The 19,917-nt window shown below is 36.4% G+C and overlaps 3 protein-coding genes across 9 annotated transcripts; all 3 read left to right on the top strand.

Moving 5' to 3' along the window:
- The first annotated feature begins 3,241 nt into the window (after positions 1 to 3,241).
- LOC121979546 lies at positions 3,242 to 5,508 on the top strand. 5 transcript variants are annotated; one of them, XR_006111410.1, is made up of 6 exons: positions 3,242 to 3,703; positions 3,868 to 3,965; positions 4,214 to 4,251; positions 4,334 to 4,434; positions 4,677 to 4,893; positions 4,979 to 5,508. XR_006111410.1 is itself a non-coding variant. In XM_042531535.1 (6 exons), exons 1-5 carry the CDS (start codon positions 3,542 to 3,544, stop codon positions 4,709 to 4,711), a joined length of 390 nt encoding a protein of 129 aa, XP_042387469.1. In that variant the 5' UTR covers positions 3,242 to 3,541; the 3' UTR covers positions 4,712 to 4,893; positions 4,979 to 5,508. The 5 variants fall into 5 exon arrangements, 4 of the variants coding, with proteins under 4 accessions (XP_042387469.1, XP_042387470.1, XP_042387468.1 ...); XM_042531535.1 differs by having other exon boundaries at positions 3,242 to 3,659; XM_042531536.1 differs by having other exon boundaries at positions 3,242 to 3,659; positions 4,817 to 4,893.
- Positions 5,509 to 5,932: 424 nt separating this feature from the next.
- On the top strand, positions 5,933 to 10,942 carry LOC121979547. The gene is made up of 3 exons (XM_042531539.1): positions 5,933 to 6,673; positions 6,767 to 7,092; positions 10,560 to 10,942. The coding sequence occupies exons 1-3, from the start codon at positions 6,491 to 6,493 to the stop codon at positions 10,729 to 10,731; spliced, it is 681 nt and encodes a 226-aa protein (XP_042387473.1). The 5' UTR covers positions 5,933 to 6,490; the 3' UTR covers positions 10,732 to 10,942.
- Positions 10,943 to 12,790: 1,848 nt separating this feature from the next.
- Positions 12,791 to 19,771, top strand: LOC121979549 (protein IQ-DOMAIN 5-like). 3 transcript variants are annotated; one of them, XM_042531541.1, is made up of 7 exons: positions 12,791 to 12,957; positions 15,113 to 15,227; positions 15,802 to 16,014; positions 16,217 to 16,444; positions 17,050 to 17,163; positions 18,525 to 19,017; positions 19,378 to 19,771. In XM_042531541.1, exons 2-7 carry the CDS (start codon positions 15,144 to 15,146, stop codon positions 19,464 to 19,466), a joined length of 1,221 nt encoding a protein of 406 aa, XP_042387475.1. In that variant the 5' UTR covers positions 12,791 to 12,957; positions 15,113 to 15,143; the 3' UTR covers positions 19,467 to 19,771. The 3 variants fall into 3 exon arrangements, with proteins under 3 accessions (XP_042387475.1, XP_042387476.1, XP_042387477.1); XM_042531542.1 differs by having other exon boundaries at positions 12,791 to 12,930; XM_042531543.1 differs by lacking the exon at positions 12,791 to 12,957 and adding an exon at positions 12,991 to 13,282.
- The last annotated feature ends 146 nt before the right edge of the window (positions 19,772 to 19,917 follow it).

Below are 19,917 nucleotides of genomic sequence, written 5' to 3' on the forward strand. Positions count from 1 at the left end.
GTCATCTTGACAGATAAATGAATTGAGTTCAGTGTAATTTAAATTCAGTTAATACCCTGTAAATCTCCGACAATATATTGTGTTCGCCAACAATTACTTATTGTAATACTACTTGATATTGTGAACTTGTTGTTAAAATCATGTTACTTATTTGTTATTTAACTTGTTTGAAGAGCTGTAGGAGTTGTTTGTGAATGTTGGAGTTGTTTGTGAATGTTTTGTAATTGTTGTGAACTTGATGATGTGAATGTTAGAGTTGTTTGTGAGTTTGTTTATACATTTGTCTGTGAGTCTGTGAATTTGTATATAAGATATGAATGAAACAAATAAATTTTTTTTTAAAAGCAAAATAGGGGTTAGCGATGCTAAATTCGTCACTAACTTGGTTGATTAGTGACGAATTCAGATGAATTCGTCGCTAATCCATTCAATATATCTCAATGTATTGTAAATTTGGCAGCAATGTTTTGAAGATCAACGACGAGAAAAATCTAAAATCATCGCTAAACAAAAATTGTTAGCGATGATTTGCGTTTGTTTCATCCCTAACCATGATTGTTAACGACAAAATGAGTCAGTTTCATCACTAACCATCTTAATTTAGTGATGATTTCATATTTTTCTCTTGCAGTAATTATTAATGACAACATTGGCTTAATTCATCGCTATTTTTTTTTTACCTTGATGATGATTTTTTTGTAAATTTAGCAACGGTTTTGTGTCTTGTCGTTAAATTTAGTAAATATCATTTACGACAAGTTTATTGTGACAATATTAGCTAAGAATATTTATTGGCGCAATATAGGGTTAGCGAAGAAATGCCATATGTTAGCGACAAAATTTTCATCGCTATTATACTTTTTTTTGTTTTTGTAGTGTTTAATTCTCTATATTTCATCTTGTAGTGTTGTTATTTATTCTTCGTTTTCTTTGGCCAGTTCAAGCAAAACCAGCATTAGTAATTCCTGTTGTTTTGTTTAGTTTATCTTTTGGTCTTTTTGTTTACTTTGCCAAATGCCAATAATGAGAAGAACAAATTACCATAGTAATTAAGCTTATTTAATAAAGTAATTGAGTCACGACAATTAATTAATTATTTATTTATTTAATTATTATTTTTTTATTTATTTATTTAGAAATATAATTTAAATTATTTTAAAATAGGCACCCTAACTCTAATTTCTAAATCCATCTCGGCGTCCTACTTTTATCATCGAACTGTTCCAGGGGCTAATACTCACCATTCTTAAATCTAACAATTATAAACCTTTGTCGAATCTAAATACGAAAGTGATTTGAATTTGCTTTCAACTTTTCAATAACTCAAAGGAGTTTAAAAACATAGGTAAATGGAACCTTTTCTTAGGATATGTGAAGCAGGCTATAAGAACTCATTTGTAAAGGAGATTGGAAAAAAAATATTGATCCGGTAATAAGGATGAGGGACCCTCGATAGCAGGGGGTCAACGATATGTGGAGGTCAAGGGTTAAGAGGGTTAACATCAAGGTCATGCCGAGCGGACTGGCGGACCATCCCTGGACATCCGGCTGACCAGGCACTCGGCCCGGGTCTCCCAAGCGGTCGAACAAGAGACAACCCGACCATGAGACGGGTTTCCGATGCTCAAGGTAAAAGAGTCTTTAAGCCGAGCTGCAGGACAGTAATCCGCAATCCCAGCCGAACGCGTGCCGGTCCGACAGGCGGCTGCTCGGCCGAGCTGCAGGACAGTAATCCGCAATCCTAGCCGAGCACGTGAATAGGGCTTCCTGGAGGACATGAGCGCCGAGCGGCTGTTCCGTTCGGCCCGGGAACAGATAAGAGCGCTAGGAGATAAAACGGACAGCTGGTAGCTTCGTCCTCGAGACACCTGCCGCCGACAAACAGCATGGTCGGTGGCCGGAGCGGACAGAATATCGTACGGTAGAAGCTTCCACCATCACATCCGGGATATGCTCGGACGATTGTGGAATGGCGTCAAGCGTACATTTCTGATACAACCCTACTGAGGTATGTTTGGGGAAGCGTGCACGCATAGAAAAGCGTGCCTGGGCCTCCCCGGGGTCCTATATAAGGACCCCCAGACTTCGACGGAGGTATGCAATCTTGACCACTGTAACCACAGTAACGTTACTCTGTTTCTTCGTTGCCTGACTTGAGCGTCGGAGGGTCGTCGCCGGGAAACCCCTCCCGGCTCGGCTTCTTTGCAGGTTCGCCGGAGGTCCACCTCGACACCAAAGGACAGCGGAGAGCGCCACATCCCCAGCGTCCGTCGACTCAGAGCTCGGACAGGATCAAATATATTTAATTTTTTTATCTTACTTTTGAGAATCGGGGCATCCGAAAGTCCTTATGAGCATCCAAATATGTGAAGATCTTCCATGAGTGTGCAGGATAAGGATACACAGGATATCATTTAAGTTATATTAGATTTTATCTTGATTTTTTTTTTTTTTTAAAATCACGATTATGTCATTACGATTTTACTTTTAGAGTTTAGGGGTTGAATTATAGTATAAAGGCAAAAAAAAAACCCAAAAAGAAAAATACTTTAGGGGCTCACGGTGTGGATAGAGTAAGATGTGTAGGATACCATCCATATATATACACCTATCCATAAGTATACCATATTTTGCACACCTATCCATAAGTATACCATGAACATCCAGTGTTTCTTTTTAAATTTTTATTTTTTTTAGCTTAAATACTATACCATAAATCCTAAAAAAAATAATACTTGGCATTCACAGATTGATGTGCAACATAACATACAATCCTTAAACCCTAAAGATAAAATCCTAAATGACATACCCACAAACTAAAAATATCAATAAAAAATAATAAATAAACGCCAAATGCACTAGTCTTCAATAAAATATTATATATATATATATATATATATATATATATATATATATAGTGCTCACCTCACATTCTCGACTTCGTGGATGACTCTTAGGGCGCGTTTGGTTCAGGGTTATCCTTGATAATCTTGGTTATCCATCCAAGGTTATCAAGGATAACCTTATTTGATTTAAGTAATTGATGATTCCTAAGTCATGATGCATGCCTGACACATCAGCAATTTGGGCATACAATCCGGAATCACAAAACCTAAGAAAAGTAGAGTTATCCTTGATTCCAGGGTTAACAAAAATTTTAAGATAAAATTATCCTTCATTATTTACTATTTGAGATAAAAATAATCCTACAGATCTATCAAATTTCAATCTGCCACTCGGATGGCTCCCGATTCTCAAAAAAAAAAATAACCTAGCCATTGTTCGCCGCTCCTCCTCTCGCGCATAACCTTTCCCTCTCGTAGCGATCTAATTTATCAGCCCTAGAGAGAGTGCCCATTGCGAACCCAAGGCCGAGCGAAATCAAGGGGAAACGAGACGCAGTGACGACAGCGGTGAGGTAGGCGGAAGGCGATGGCGTCCGCCGCGGTGGAGAAAAAGCAACCGGCGGAGGTGGAGGGCGAGATGTGCGTGCCAGCGGCGCAGGTGAGAGGAGGCGGAGGCAAGGGGTTGCGGCAGTACTATGTCCAGTACATCCATGATCTCCAGCTCCAGATCAGGAAGAAGGCGAACAACCTCCAGCGCCTCGAGGCCCAACAGAACGATCTCAACTCTCGCGATTAGGAATCCCAACCCTCGATGTGTGTTTTTGTACCATTTTCCACGATGCCCTAATCCTGAGAAGGTTTAGGTTTTTCGATACTTGATAGAAGTGGTTCCCAATGTGATTTTACTTGTTCTGCTGAAAATTTAGTTTCGGATTCTTAACAGAGATTTTAGCAATAAGTAAGGGTCAGATCCATTGCAATAACTTTTCTGGTTGTCTGTTGTTGTACGTTGTGGTTGCAGTCAGAATGCTCCGAGAAGAGCTACAGCTGCTTCAGAAGCCTGGTTCGTATGTTGGAGAGGTGGTGAAAGTGATGGGGAAATCCAAGGTCCTAGTCAAGGTAAGTCATTTGGTCCATTCGTTCAACTACAAATTAACAAGAATCTTGCAAAAAAAAAAAAATTGTTTGTCAAAACTTATTGGATGAATGTCATTTTAGATTGAACTTGATGATAGTATGTTATTTTCTGTTTGTATTTTGTTTGATGATAGTATATATTTGGTGTCTGTATTGCTGGTTCAAAAATGTTTATATTATTAAGTTTTGTTGTTATATTTATGTTTTGATGATGGTGTGTCCTTACCCAGCATTGGTGCTACATTTTCCTCCGATTCAAAAAAGGCAGGTACATTGCATTTTCCTCCGCTGATTGTTTTTGCAGTGGATATTCTGCAACAATATTTTTTTTAACAAATTGCCATTTGCAGGCTTCTGGACCTATGTATTGCTACAAAGATGGAAAACTCACTGCATTGGAGGAAGCAAACCAGCCTGATGGAATATATGTTCATGAAAAGTGCGTTGTATGGTAAGTTATTTCTTCGATAAATGTTTCAGAATTATGAGATTTTAAAGTAATTGCGTATGATGATTTAATTTTCTAGCTTGTCACATTCTTTCCATCGATTGTTACATCACTAGTTAAATCCATATCTAGTGTTTATTCTTGTGCCTTCAGCAATTCCTTCTTATCATTTGGAGTTCTGGAGCTTAGATGGTTTATGCTTCTTCCTTACTGATCCTTTTTCTGTTTGGTGATTGTGTACTTAGGGCTCCCCAAGTGTATTTTTCTAGAGAAATCGTGAAAAACTTTGAATTAGAACTAAAGCGAGCATCAAAGTTAAAATGCAGCAAATGTGGGTTGAAAGGTGCTGCTCTTGGTTGTGATCTCATTTATTTATTGCCTACAGACTCTTGATGATGAATTATCTCATTTCCGAGATACGTCTAGTTTGCTATCCCAATCCTACGAACAACTCCTCCTGAGGTAACAACCACAAGATGGACTTACTATGAAGTGTCTTCTTTCAACTAAATGACAAGCTTAGCAGTACATTGCTTTATTCGTGCAGATACGAGTTGCAATCCGATCAATCATTACTAGAAGAATACCATTTTCCCTATGATTCTAATTGGCTTAAGACACAGATCAATAGGGGCCTTGAGTTTTGGTTGGGATACAGGGAAGCAAGCTTTGTGTCAGAGGATGAGAAATGGAAATGTCAATTCTGTGATTTTGTCTCCGATTGCCCGTTTTCAGTTACTTCGTCCAGGGACCGCATAAGAAGTAGATAACCATCTTTTAGTTACACATTTTGTCTCCGTCATGCAATGCTTGCACGAGATGAGACAATTGCAGTACAACATATAAAGTTTACAAACTGATGACAATTCGCTGACACTTTGAAACTATACAAGAAAGTCCACTCCTGCAATCGATTTGGATTGAAAGTGTCTTTCTCATCCATTGCATTTCATTTCCACTTATCATGGAACCAATTTTACTTATTACATTTGTTTGTCTATTTTTTTCCTATTGATAATTCATTATTATGTACTTTTGCTTTGAACTACAAATTACAATCTCGTTGCCTTCCTTGCATATTGTTGTTTTGCAAGATTATTTGATGAGATTAGATGGCTAAAGTCCGAGCTACCATATTTCATTTTTTTTCTTTATGAGTCTTGCGTCCTTTAATCACACAGTAGTTTAAAATACTATTTTGAGCTAGGGTATCTCGCCTAGAATGATATGATGGTTTTGATGTTGTGTCAACATGCCGAGCCTAATGGCATTATTAAATCAAAAAATCATAAAATATATAAAAAAAACAAAAAATCTAATTATACATATAAATATATATATCACTTTTATATATATATATATATATATATATATATATATATATATATATATATATATATATATATATATATATATATCACTATTAATAATATAATATTATCATTATTAAATCAAGGGTAATATGGTAAAATATTACATTAGGTTATATACTAAAACCTTCAAATAAACAAGATTTTATTAGATTACCTAAATTGAACCAAACAACCAATGGTTATGTTTCATTCCCTATAACCTTGGTTATGTGATTACTTGGTAATCATATAACCAATGTTATATGTCATAACTTGAACCAAATGTGCCCTTAGCATTATCAGACACTCAGATCACTTTTGAGCACCCTGCGTGAGTTGGCTCTCTTAGTTGGATACGAGAGGTGTTAGAAGAGGTTCTAGATGTCCGGACCTATAAGAGTCGCCTAAGAATATGCATGAGATAATTGAAGTAATTTTTATTGTATATTGTAGTAATGAAAAATTGATATTTTTAAGATGGAAATTATTTACAAATGTTTTTTAAATGAAATACTTTTTTAATAATAACAAAAAAAATAGCACTATTTGCATCAACAAATTAAGGAATACAATTTTCTATATTTGAATGGAGAGTATTTTTTTCAACCGATTTAGTTGAGTCCTAATCCGAGCGAGTTAAACCAACTCGAACGAGTATCCCTTCCTCCTCGTGAAAACCCCAGATCGGACCCCCATCGACCGCTGAGATGTGGCGACGAAGCATCCAGACGTTGGGACGATGCTCCGCCAGCAGCGACGCCGCCGCCCTGCTCTGGCGCTCCCTCGACCGAAGATCCCTATCCTCCGAAGCCACCTCCTCCGTCGACTCCATCATCCTCCGCTCCCTCAAGGAGCACTACTTCCAGGTCTCCAAGATGACTCCGCCGCCGGTACGTTTCTCCCCTTTTCTATGGTTCTCATTCGCTGCTTTTTCAACTAGGATTCCAGGATAAGCAACCTCCTTTGGCTTCTCTAATGCACAGAAAGTAAATCCACCGGCGGGTTACTCCATCGTGAAGAGCGCGCTGGACCGCGACGGCCCCGTCCTCCGCAGAACCTGCAAGGAGGAGGAGATATCGATATCCGTGATGCGACTTGCAAACATCCTGCCTTCTGGCGCCGCTGATGATAAAGGCGATAACTCGATTAGCCTGTTCCTCCACGTCGATGTGTCCAAGCCCGGGCAGGAGAAGTCGATTCAGTTCCTTTGCGGGTTGTATCCAGATGCCGTCGGGATCCACTCCGTGAGCCTGCGACCCAAGGTCGCCGGCACGAGCAATATGACCAAGTTCGAGGGTCGCGTGTTTCAGTATGCTCTTCTACTCTCTCAATTCTTTACCTTTTCTTCATTTTCTCTTTCAGTATCAGTTATTCAATTCTGTTTTCTATTCTTTCTGTATAGGAGATATTACCAACTTTCTTTGATGTTCATGGTGTTTTTAGTGAATTGATCAGATAATGTGGTTCTTTTGCTGCACGGACAGGAGATCCTGGTTCCCTTTTTCTTTTTACTAGTCTCATTTGTTTTTTTTTTTTTACAAAGCAGCATCCACCAAATAATTAAATTTATATTTTGTTTCAAACAACTGTGGGCAGAGTCTAGTACAGGCCCTCCTTGTTATAATGTGTTAGTATTTTCATTCCGTGAGCATATATACAGTTCTACAGTTTGCTTGTTTCTCTGTACGTCATTACTTGACTCCAATAAACTGACAGCACAACTATGTTATTTGGACTTGAATATCAGTCCTCATCATTTCATGCCCTAAGTTGATTCTTTCCCTTGATAGGGATTGAGTTCACTTAGTGACACAGCAATCTCAGTACTGGCCACCAAATAAAGCTTGCCTTCTATCCAACCCCTCCATTTTTTATTGGTTTATAAAACAACAAGAGATATAATAAAATGATAATTTTATTGATGCGGTGATAAAGGAGGGCCCGCCTGGCCCAGGTCAAATGCCAAGGTGGAGGTCAAAAGTCAAGGTGGTCAACGTCAGGTGCCAAAAGGCTCGCCTACTGTGTCCGAGCGGAGATCGATTACAATGGCCGATCGGGACAATCAATGTTCGATCGACAAGAAACTTGTCCGAGCTGACCACCCGTCCAGCTCGGGATAATACAGTAAGACAGCCAGACGCTCAGTGCGGGACGGCAGGACGCTAAGGAGACTGAAGAGCTTTTCTGATCGGGAGGGACAAGCTACTACGCCCAATCACCGCAAGGAAGAGAAGCTGAGGTCGACAGAGCGGAGGAGTCCCGGCCGAGCGGCTATCTCGCTCGGCCAAGCAGCGAGACTATTATTATATCTCTCGATATCCTTTTGGGAGATAGTGCCGCTGACACAAGGCATAGTCAACAGGTGGATCGTACGGCGAAAGCTTCTACTGTCTTGTCAGACACCCTATTAAGGTATAGTGTTAGAGGCACTTTTCTGACAGGTCCTTTCATAGGACACATTGGAGAACGTGTCCACACCTCAAGTAGTGTGCACGTCGCCCACGAGGGTTCTATATAAAGGGGGTCCAAGCACCTGCGAAGGTACGCGTTATTCACTGTTTGCGCTAGTGCTAATGTTGTTCCGCTTTCCTCTACAATTTCGGTGTCTGACTTGAGCGTCGGAGGGCTAACGCCGGGGACCTTTCCCTGATTTTGCACTAACGTTGTTTGTTTTGCAGAGTGGGAGGTGGTCTACATCCATTTAACGCAACAGCCACATCCCAGCTTTCTACCCTCCCATTTTTGGACAGGATCATTTATTAATACAGATATAATAAGCACAGTAGCGGTCAGATGTTGAGAAGAACAGAGATAGTTGAAACTACAATAATCTAAATGTGAAACAGAGAGTAAAGAAATGAAAATTCAAATAGTTCAATCGGTAAGAACTCCAACCCAACAACAAATGCATTTTACATTATGTGCTAACTGCCACTAATATCTGCCACAAAAGAATCTGGTGATAAACAACAATAGAGTGTTAGCTGGGAAAAACTGAGTGAGAATCCAACTGTATGAAACAGAAGAAAAAGGGTGGATGGAATATAACATGCAATATAATCACAATTATATTTGGTTGAATATTTCACTTGTTTATCTATTGAGTGTGGAACTTATGGGTTCCCCCTACTCTCCAACACAACAGAGTGGTACATTGCATGTGCTCAAATTCGGGTACAACTCTCTTATCACTAGCAGTCCAAATTGCACATTCACCAACAATCAATCGAATGGGCTGCTGGTATAATGCTCATGTATCTATCAATGAGCCATCTGGAGGTTGATATCGAAGTTTAGTTACATTCACCTTTGTTATAATACTCTTATGTTCAACATTGATACATCTTCATGTAATCTTTATTTCATGCCATCACCAAATTTTAACTTTTATAACAAGAAGAAGATAATATAACAACAATTTATAGGCATGCTTGAATTTCATTATCATATATAATGCTAACCCAATTTAGCACTCCATGTATTCTATTGATGCCTGATTTCACATGAACACAATATACCGTATGATACATAGAGTATAGAAATTAATGAGCATGCAAAATTTTTATATTTTCTTTTCAACAATCACCTGTTGACAACTATTATTCTCAAAGAACGGTATGCAAATTCAACAAATTAGTGAGCATAGAAATTTTCGTATATTCTTTTCAACACTTAAGCTGTTTTACTTTGTTAATGAGATGGATAGGAAAGAGGGCTGGCTTAGAGAGGTCTGTGATTGAATGTAGATGTTTATCTTTTTCTTTAGAATAGAAATATACACTTACCTTGTGCAAATAAAGAAACTATTACTTCAAAGCTTAAGCCCTACCAACTGAAGCTTAAGACCTACTCAATGAAGCATAAGCCCTATACACTTGAAGATGCCAGAAAGGCTAGTATTTGGAAAGCCAATTTTCATTTGGTTGTTTTCATTAAAATTGTCTTTTTGCGACTGCCATGCCCCACTAGCATTTGTTTGGTCTAGTGGGCCTACATCTCAGCATCAAGACATGGAGTATGGATGCTGATCTCTTTCACCCTTCTTAGCCTGCTCAAAGGAGCCATTTTTGCCACTTGTGCTTAGAACAAGGGTGAACGGGTGATGGCTGGAGAAGTTAGAAGATTATTGAGAAGGTCAATATTAATATATATAATTTTTTAGTTTACTAGAAATTGAACATGCTTAGGTTGTGTCTGTTCCCTGAGCTTACATATCACTACAACACAAAATGCATGATTTTTTTTTTTTTTTGTTTATCTGCACTAAACTAGGTCTGCCATTCTCCTGCAGAATATCCTTGAAATCATTTGGAGCTATTGATATAACTTTCATATTCTTTTCCTTAAGTAGTTAGTACATTTATGTCTTTAATAATCACAAATGTGGATGGTTTAAGTTGAATTTCCCTTCTATATGCGGATCTTGGCCTTCTATGTCATATACAAACATGTCCTTTGATCGAAGCATTTGTCAGTCGGATGCATGCTTATGCGACCTTTTGTAGTTGTTATTGCTCAAATGATTAAATTTTATGCCTGTGATTGTCTTTTGTCTAGCTATTAGCGGTAAACATCTAGAAAGATGTTAATAAGTTGGTTTAATTAACCTCTTTTTAAGCTTAACATGATAGAAAAATTGTCAGCAAGGCATTCAGTTTTGAAAGAAGTTTGCTCAACTGCCTATTATAGATAACATCACACTTTCAGAACCAGTTCATCGAGATTCTTATTAATGCAGCACAATACAATGTTTTGATCACTGTTATTGAACTCCAGGGAGCTAGATCTAAAGATCAGGAATGCATTCCATATCTTCATACATACACGCGGTGTCGACGAGAAGCTTTTCCCATTCCTGCAAGCATGGCTATATGTTAAAGACCATAGAACCCTCATGCGCTGGTTCAAGAGCGTGGGCTCGTTTATGAATCAACCGAAACCTGCTTGACCGATAAATTTCTTGCTAATGGTAATGTTTTTGTTGTTCTATACAATGTACCGTCTGTTCTATTATTGCAAATGCTTGTTTCCAGTGAGCGAAATGAGGCACATATAGGCTGTTATTTTCTTTTTATTTGCAAATTAACTAAATAGGTTATGCGATCTGTAGTTTGATACTTTTCAGTTTGTAAGAACTTGGAAGAAAACTTCATCCCCAATTCAAGAATCTATAAAGATTAAGGCGGCCTTTTTTTTTTCCAAATCAGGGGTCTCATTTTTAAGTTTTTTATTATTATTAAAAAGACGCTCCACTTTGCTATTCAACTGGGTATAATTGTCCAAATGTCTTCTAGTATTGTTTAATAATATTATTATCTCACGATTAAATCTTCTACTAATTTCTGGATTGATTGGATGAGTTGTAGCAAATATGAAATTGTAGTAGCTACTACATATATTGTAGCAATTATTGCTATATATATTGTAGCAATTATAGTTTTATACTTGATACAATGTGAATAATAAGTGAGTAGGTTGAATTTATATTGTAACAATTATAAAATTGTAATGGTTACAATATGAATATTAGTGAGTAAGTTGAATTCATGTGATAGTAATATAACGTTATGAATTCACATGGTAATAGTTATAAAATCATAATTATTATAATATAAATATTTTTTTAAAAAAAAATAAGTAAGTATTATAAGAGATATGATTTTATAGTTGTTACAATAGATGGATTTATATTATAATAATTATAAAATCATGATTACTACATTGTGAATATTTTTGAATAAATTAAATATGTATTATAATAGTTAAAATTTTATAGTTGCTATGCATGAACATGTGTACTAATTATAAAATATTATAAAATTATAACGGTTATAATGTGTTCAATCAACTCAAAATTTAGATGATAAATTTAGATGAAAAATAATAATCTTATATAGTACCACAAATAGTACCACAGAGGATTAGACAACTTTTGTAATAAAAAAAAATCAAAATGAAATGTCATTTTAATAATTTATAAAAAAAATTAGTTTTCCTCCCTACATTTGCCCATTAAATCATGCAAGGTAAGTGTGTGAATTCATGTTGGGGTCCCCTCACAACAGTACGATGATTGAGATATTGAGTATTTTCATATGAATTTTTGGAGTTAAAATTTCACGTTTGAGCATGTTCTCTTTATACCTTGATCATTTATATTAATGACTAATAAATTATTCATGATTTATCTTCTTCGTATTGATCTATTATTGAAGGACTTTTGTCATTGAATGCCCCCAATTGTCAACTATTTTCTCACCCTTATATAAATTTAAAACCTATGAATATTTAAATATGAATTATATGTTTTGAAAGATGCTTGATTTTTTTAAAGTTAACATCTGATATGCAAGCTATTAATTTTAATTGTGCCTCATATAACTTTTTTTTATTAGTCTCGTGATAAATTGAAATGCACTTACAATAAATGACTTCTAATATTCGTATGTAGTAAGTGTTTATTAAGAAGAATTTATTCTTAATTCGCTAAATACTTAGGCGGAGGCATTGATTGAATTTTAAACACAAGGAGAAAATATTTCAATGATAAATAATTGTCTCGATGGCCTTCATTATTTGGTTCGCCAACTGCTTAAATAAAAATAATAAAATACAAAAAAGACAAATTGGAAAATATCTTTTTCCGTGATTTTGTCTTTTCAATAAAGCGAACCTATTTACTTAGCCACGCACTCATCAATCGCCTACAGCATTTGTACTCGAGCGAGAATCACGGGACCCACCGCTACCTACAGTCACGAGTCGGGTACCGAATTGAGTACCGTCTGGTAGACCAGCAAGTGCTGTTTTGCGTCTCCCGCAAGAGCACGTGTCCTCTGTGCTGTCCTCGGCAGCCAATAGTATTTTGCCACATATGTTTTTGGATGATGAAGTATATAAGGTTGTAGCTTAATTCGTAGAAAAGGTGAAATTTTTATACTCCAAGGACAAAAGTGAAAAGTTACCTTCTGCCTTTTATTTATTTATCCGTTATCTAAATTGAAAAAAAAATGGCCTGCGAACTGCTCTCGTCTACGGAAGGGAGGAGCAAAAAAGCGAGAAAAGACGAAGCGGGGCAGGAGAAATTGCCGGCCACAAGCAAAAGGAGGCGAAGAGAAAAGTAGAAAAGGGGAGGAGATCAGAGATGGTACGTCCCTCGAATCGATCTCCCGAGGTGAGTTGTGGAATCCACTCTCTCCTGTGGGATTTTTCTAGTGTTGACTTGGATACCAGATCTGCTTTCTTGCTTTGTCTGCCGCCATCTTCTTCTTGATTCCTGTCCAATGCAATTGAGACCTTCGTTTGGTTTCTGCGACCTCAAAGGAGGGATCTTTTGTTGTTATTATTAATTTTCCTTTCCCTCTAATTTTTGATGCATTGGGCGGCGTAGGATCTTCTTGGTACTCCAGTTGAATCGCGATTTCTTTGCTACATTGGAGGAATTTGTAGTCTGCATCCGACGTAATTGAGATTTTTGTTTGGGTTCTGCCACTTCAAAGGCGAGACCTTTTTGTTACTATTAAATTTTCCTTTCCCTCTACTTTTCCCTGCATCGGGTGCCATGGGATCTCTTGGGACTCCAACTGAATCTCTATTTCCTTACGACCTGGGAGGAATTTTTAGTCTTATCTTAATCTTGCCACATTGTTAGATGAGTGATGCGAAGTGCCTATTTTGAGCTGAAAAAGGTCAATTTGCTAGCTTGGAGTGAAATGGTTCTACGATTTGGTTTAATCCATGCTCACAAACTTAGCCACTTTACTGTATTTGGTTTCTCGTCAGTCTGTATACACTTCACACTTGCAGAGGGGCATTTGACTTTTACATTTGGTCTTAATTAGTTGTTTGAACCTTTTGTTTTTTCTTCTCGAATCACTATCTCGCGTATTACATCTGTCTTGGATCTTATGATATTTTCATCTTTCTTTCTGCATTCTCTTTTGGGTGTGAATTTTCTTCTGCATTCTTGCATGGTGTTATCTGATAATCCTGCGATTCTGATCCACTCTCTTTAATTACTTGGATTTCATTTTTTTTTTTTCAACTTTCCTTTTCCCTGCTCTAGTCAGAAAGTCAAGCACGAGCAGTGTTGGTCCAATTTCTCTTATTTGAGGCTGAAACTGATGTGATTGTTCTAGTTCCAATGTAAGGCATATGGTAAGGTAGGCAATTGGCGACTCAACTACAGTCAAAACGTTAGTTTTTTGAGTTAGCTAATTCTAACCTGCCATGATATCCATTATCACATCTTTTTGCATTTGAAATATTTGTCTTGAGAAGGGAAAGATAATACAAGGCAATCTTTGGATCAAATAATGAACATGCCTCAGAAAAAATAAATGGAATAATGCATTATGAAACCCAGGGTGCATCAAGAAGCACACCATCTCTGTATATCTCCTCTCCACAATCTTGGTGCTTGTGACACCTGTAATTTTTGCCATGTTTCGACAATCTCATATAATATAATAGTCTAATCCAGCTTTCTTTACATATATTTATCAAATAAGGAACAGGTGGCCTATTATTCAGCAAAAGAACAAACTTATTCCATGCTAACATTCACTCAAAAACTTCTTTTTAACTGAATCGTCCTATACTGATATATTGCCTGACTCTGTTAAATTTGACATGGATTTTGAGGGGCTCATTTTTCTGAAGTGATTTATGTCCGGTTGAACTTATCTTAATTCAAATGGTGCTGAATGCTTCTTTCCTATCTGAACTATGTCTATTGGACAAGACTGATGTTGCTGAGGTTTCCTATTTTAGGGGAAAAGTTCCCATCTATACTTTGTGCCAGCTAATTCTATCCCATTGGTTGCATTAATAATGCTGCAGTAAATTCCAAGAAATAACTTAATCAACTAGGATCAGCTAGTTTTGATTGATTAGTAACGCTTCCTTGCCAATTCCAGTGAATCAAAGGTAATTGCCAAACTTTTTTTGGACGTTTCAGATGAATATGAATTATTGGAAATTTTCAGAAATTCATTTTCCCTGAAGAACATCAATCCTCTTTCAATGTCTGTCCAGAATCTAGGTCTAACTAAACCTAGTAGCAGTTCAATTCTAATTTTAATTGGAAACTGAACTTTATTGGTACAAATGCCTATATTATGTCCCAAACTCCACTATATTCTTCTATTTGCAATAGTATAATTGTTTAACATTTGTTCTAGTTTGCACTTCTGATTGTTCTGTTTTTTGTGCAAATAAATGATTTAATAGTCTGTGATTTGATAAATCTCTTTATCCAATGGCATTCATATTCCTATCAGGGTCACACTATTGGTTAGATTGTAATTTCATTGTCATTATTTTTGCAGGTTATTGTCTGAAGCTTGACTTGCAAGCATCATGGGTTTCTCTGCAAAGTGGCTTAGATCATTAGTCGGCATAAGGAAACATGAAAAAAATCAATATCTGGAAAATGATGAAAATGTGAGTAAAATTCTTTAGATGCAACTTTTATGTTAGTTTGCCTCCATTTATATCTGTAGCACCATCATTTTTTCTGGTGATAAGTTTAATCTTGTTCGTCTTGGATTTTGGCTTTCATGTATAAGAATAGGACAAGGTTTTGTTCCAAATCAACTATATGCCAAATCAATAAATTACAAAAATGGATTTCATCAACAAATAAATAAATAACAAAAATGGAATAATAGTGAAATTTCATTCTGATCCAATTTGGGTATTAATCATGTAGAAAGGCCCAGGACAATGTTGAAATTAATGAGTTGAAACTAATTGTGTAGACTTTAAGCTTCTACAAATAACCATAGAATAGATGATGATGATGATAAACATTCAACGAAGACTGACATGTGTTATTACTTATTAGGACTTGGGTCACATATTATTGATTTGGAAATTGAAATAATTGTGGTGTTCAGCAGTATCTCTTGCTTTTTATCAGCTTTACGTCTCTATCTTATATTTTCTTTAGATATTGTTGCAGCATTTTTGTCCGTATACTTGTTATTCGCTGCTTCATGGTCTGAATATATTACAGAATAGTCTATCTGCTAATAAATCTCATGGCCGGAAGAAAAATTCTGTGGCTGTTCAAGAAGCTGTGTTTGCTCCTGGTACAGGAGATGTGAACATCCAGTCAGATTCACACTCTGCTTCTTCTCCTGCCACATCAAATAACAGACAAACTCAAGAAAAAACAAGAGAGGAATGGGCTGCCACAATCATTCAAACTGCTTTTCGGGCGTTCCTGGTATGAAAATTGAGTTTGTCTGTTGTACTGCAAATGTTATTAGCAATTTTCCTTAATATCAAATTATTCTTACTTTTTGCTGTAAATAATCTTTACAACAATATGAGACACTAATTTAGTGAGATATGCAACACTAATGATGAAGTAGGACCTTATATGAACTGTTTTGTTTTTTGTGATTGTAAATCTCATTCCATTTCAGGCTAGAAGAGCTTTACGAGCTCTTAAAGGGCTGGTCAGATTGCAAGCCCTTGTTAGGGGCCATGCTGTGAGAAAACAAGCTGCAATAACTCTGCGCTGCATGCAAGCCCTTGTCAGAGTTCAGGCTCGTGTAAGAGCTAGGCGAGTTCGCATGGCATTAGAAAGTCAATTGGGGCATCAAAAGGATCAGGAACAGGAGTCAGATGAATCTCATGTGAGAGAAATAGAAGTAAGCTACCAAAACACTACTGAGTACTGACGGCTATAAAATGGATAAGACCAATTGTATTTCTTCTTTCTCATGTATTGTAACTAACTGGCTGCAAAGAATGATGGGAAAGCCTATTTCTTTCTCAGTCTTTATGAGTTTGTAGTCCCAACTACCTAAGCAATCTAATTAGAGGAGTATTTTAATGTATTTTCCTGGTATCTAAATCAGGTGAAGCCATTTATCATACACAACAGTTAGTTAAATGCAAATTGATATTATTAGAAGTTTGAATTGGAACCAATGACCTTGTACTTACCATCTGAATTTTATTGCTACTTTCATTAATTAATTGTCTTATGACCACTCCCTATCTTTTATATAAAATCCTTTTTATAACAGCCAGAGGTATTCATTTGGAGGTTCACATGCTATTCTTTTCGCTGCTTTCCCAATTACTAAACTACAAAAGGCTTTCTTAATGATATCATAGATTAGTCCAGCATGTGCCAAATTTTATGAAAATTTGACTTTTTTTGCTTGTGTCTTTGTTTCACCAATATAAAATAAATTGGTGTTTCTGTTTAAACAAATTTGAGAAACTTCTGTTTGACAATTTAATACAGGAAGGCTGGTGTGACAGTGTTGGCTCTGTGGAGGAAATTCAGGCAAAGTTGTTGAAGAGGCAAGAAGCTGCAGCCAAGCGTGAAAGAGCAATGGCATATGCTCTCACTCATCAGGTATCCTCTATGAGAACATATAATCATGTAGAAGGAAGCTTGATTATGAAGTTCAGAAGCTCGATATGTTCATTAAAGCCTTTACCATGGCAATGTATAAATTTAGGCTAGTTTAGCTTATGCTGTCCCTTTTAAATTGTTCCCTCCAATTCCATCAAAAGGAAGAAAATAGTAATAATATACATATAAATGTATGGCTAATTGTACAACCAAAGAAAACTTTCCAGTTTTCCTTTTTCATTAACAAATTTTTTATAATATTTTTTGATTAATAAATAAGTTTAGTAATTAGTATAACAATTTTTTTTTAAAAAAAAATCTAGCCTAACCTTTTATTTTTTCAAATATAGCTGAACAATTTTTTTTTCAGATCTAGCATAATTTTTATAAAATATCTAAAAGTCTATCACCCCTTAAAATTCTGTTAGCTTATGTTAAAAAGTTGACATTGGCAACCATGTAGTATTTTGCCAACTTAATAAAGTGCACACTCCAATCTTGACATAGATAAAATATGTTGTTGGTCCCTTGCTATGCTAATACCCTAAAATCTAGAAACCCATCAGTGGATCCTAAATGTTAAGTGTCAATGTTAGCATCATACTTCGCTGAGTTGGTAAAATGCTGCCGTCACATCAACTTTTTAATGATAGTTAGATGGAATTTTAATAGGTGCTACGTTTTCACACTTTAACAAACATTATGTTAGATTTTTAAAGAGCATGCAAAGATTATGCTAAATTTGTGTATTAACCTAAGAATTGTTGTTTTTAGGAAGATCAAACATCTAATATATAAAATAAATTAATTATGAAATGGTGCCTAATTGATGATGACAAATGTTCTTTTTGTAATTTGAATCCTCAAATTCCAAATTCCTTTTCCTTGAAGATGAAAACCAGCAGCAGTTTCCATGAACCAAATTTAGAGCAACAGGCACATCGTGCCTGAAACATTTGAATTATTTTCATCATTCAACCTAGATAACTCATGATTCACTTTGAATCTTATTCTTTGTTAGAAAAATTGTTCATATTGTCTTATTGGGTTGAGATTTTTTATGGTAAAACTCCTGTAAAGATTGTTTAATATTTTGTATGGACAGTCATTTGTGTCGCCTATATCCTTTGTGCTATATAATCTTTCTATATCTTTTTGTTTTACTACAGCAAAGGAAACCAATATAAGATCTAGCACGCGACTAAATCTTTCTTGTGTCGATTCAATATGGCATTCTTATTTCCTTTTTAAGTATGTTTTGTTCGGAGCATTTCATTATTTGCAAATATTGAGTAGCTGTCGAGTGTGCCAATTCCTGATAATATCCTTCTAATTCTTGTTAATGATCACTTGTGCTCTAGTGGCAAGCAGGTTTGAGGAAGCCAGCTGTCCCTGCAGGTTTTGAACCAGATAAAAATAATTGGGGTTGGAATTGGTTAGAGAGATGGATGGCTGTACGCCCGTGGGAGAATAGGTTCCTTGATATTAATCTTAATGATGGGGTTAAACTTAACGAAAATGGAGCAGCTGAAGGAAAGACTGCAGCCAGCACATCGAAGACTCTGCCCAAAGCAACTGGCCGGAAACCCATTTCAAGTCTCCAATCCAATTCCCTAAACCACAAAACCATTCCTTCAATGTCCGAGGGAAGTGGTTCTTCATCAACCAGATCTGCCAGCTTGATGACCTCTTCTGCCCTTCGTTCAGGTAGGCCAAAACAAAAAACACCTGAGGAGGCTTATGGAGAAGCCACTTCCCGAGTTTCTGCAATTGGTTCTAGATCATACAGCAATCCAAAGGAGAGGACTTCTCAAATGGAATCACAGGCCAAGAGGCTGTCCTTACCGAACAGCGGTATGAAATTTCCCAGAAACATATCATGCTCAAACTTTACCTCGTACGCTCCATATTCATTCAATTCCAGCAGTTGCTTTTCCTAAAATCAAACATCATTTCTTATTCTCTCTTATGTATCCTGTATTTGCGCGTCTGATCATACCTCATATCACCTTTCTTTATAGTAGTTAACTTATCTAACCAGCCATTTGCTACTTTCTATTCTTACAATTTGATAATAAGTACTTTCCTAACACTGACACACCGATATAAGTTCGATAATCCTATCCTTTATTCTTGAATGCTTTACACTAAATCTTGATCAACCATTCAGCTAGTTTTTGAGCTTGCTCACAAACATGTTTGGGTAACATGCAGGCTTAGGAGTCAGAAAACAAGCTTCCCATGAAGTCGCAACCAACCGGTCAGCGAATCAGAAGCCCCTCAAGGATAACACAAAAGTTTGAAATGGATGATTAGTGGTGAAATGAGAGTCCAATTTGAGTTTTCTATTTGTTGTTGTAGTATCTAATCCTAGGATTTTGTTTCTGTGTATCAAACATTTTATTGTACATATTTACATGAGCTTGGTCGGGTAGTTCACGGTCTACGTAATGTATTACTCTGTCCGTATACCCAACTTCGAACGGGGACTGAAGTCGATCCACTACGACGATACAATCAGATCGCCGTGTTGTACTACGCGTTATGATGTTTACTATTCTTAAGTTTCATGCACTCTTAAATGTTTCCATATCCTTGTTTTTAAGCAGAATGTAATGGTTCTGTTCGGCTTATTGTTAAGATACTAAATTTAAAAAGATTCATAAACTTTTTTGTGTGTTTTCAAATAATTTTTTATTGTGAAAAAAATCATTTGAAATTTATTACTGACATTCTTTAGTCTTCAATTTGTTT

The sequence above is a fragment of the Zingiber officinale genome, chromosome 5A (assembly GCF_018446385.1).
Source record: "Zingiber officinale cultivar Zhangliang chromosome 5A, Zo_v1.1, whole genome shotgun sequence".
NCBI lineage: Eukaryota > Viridiplantae > Streptophyta > Magnoliopsida > Zingiberales > Zingiberaceae > Zingiber > Zingiber officinale.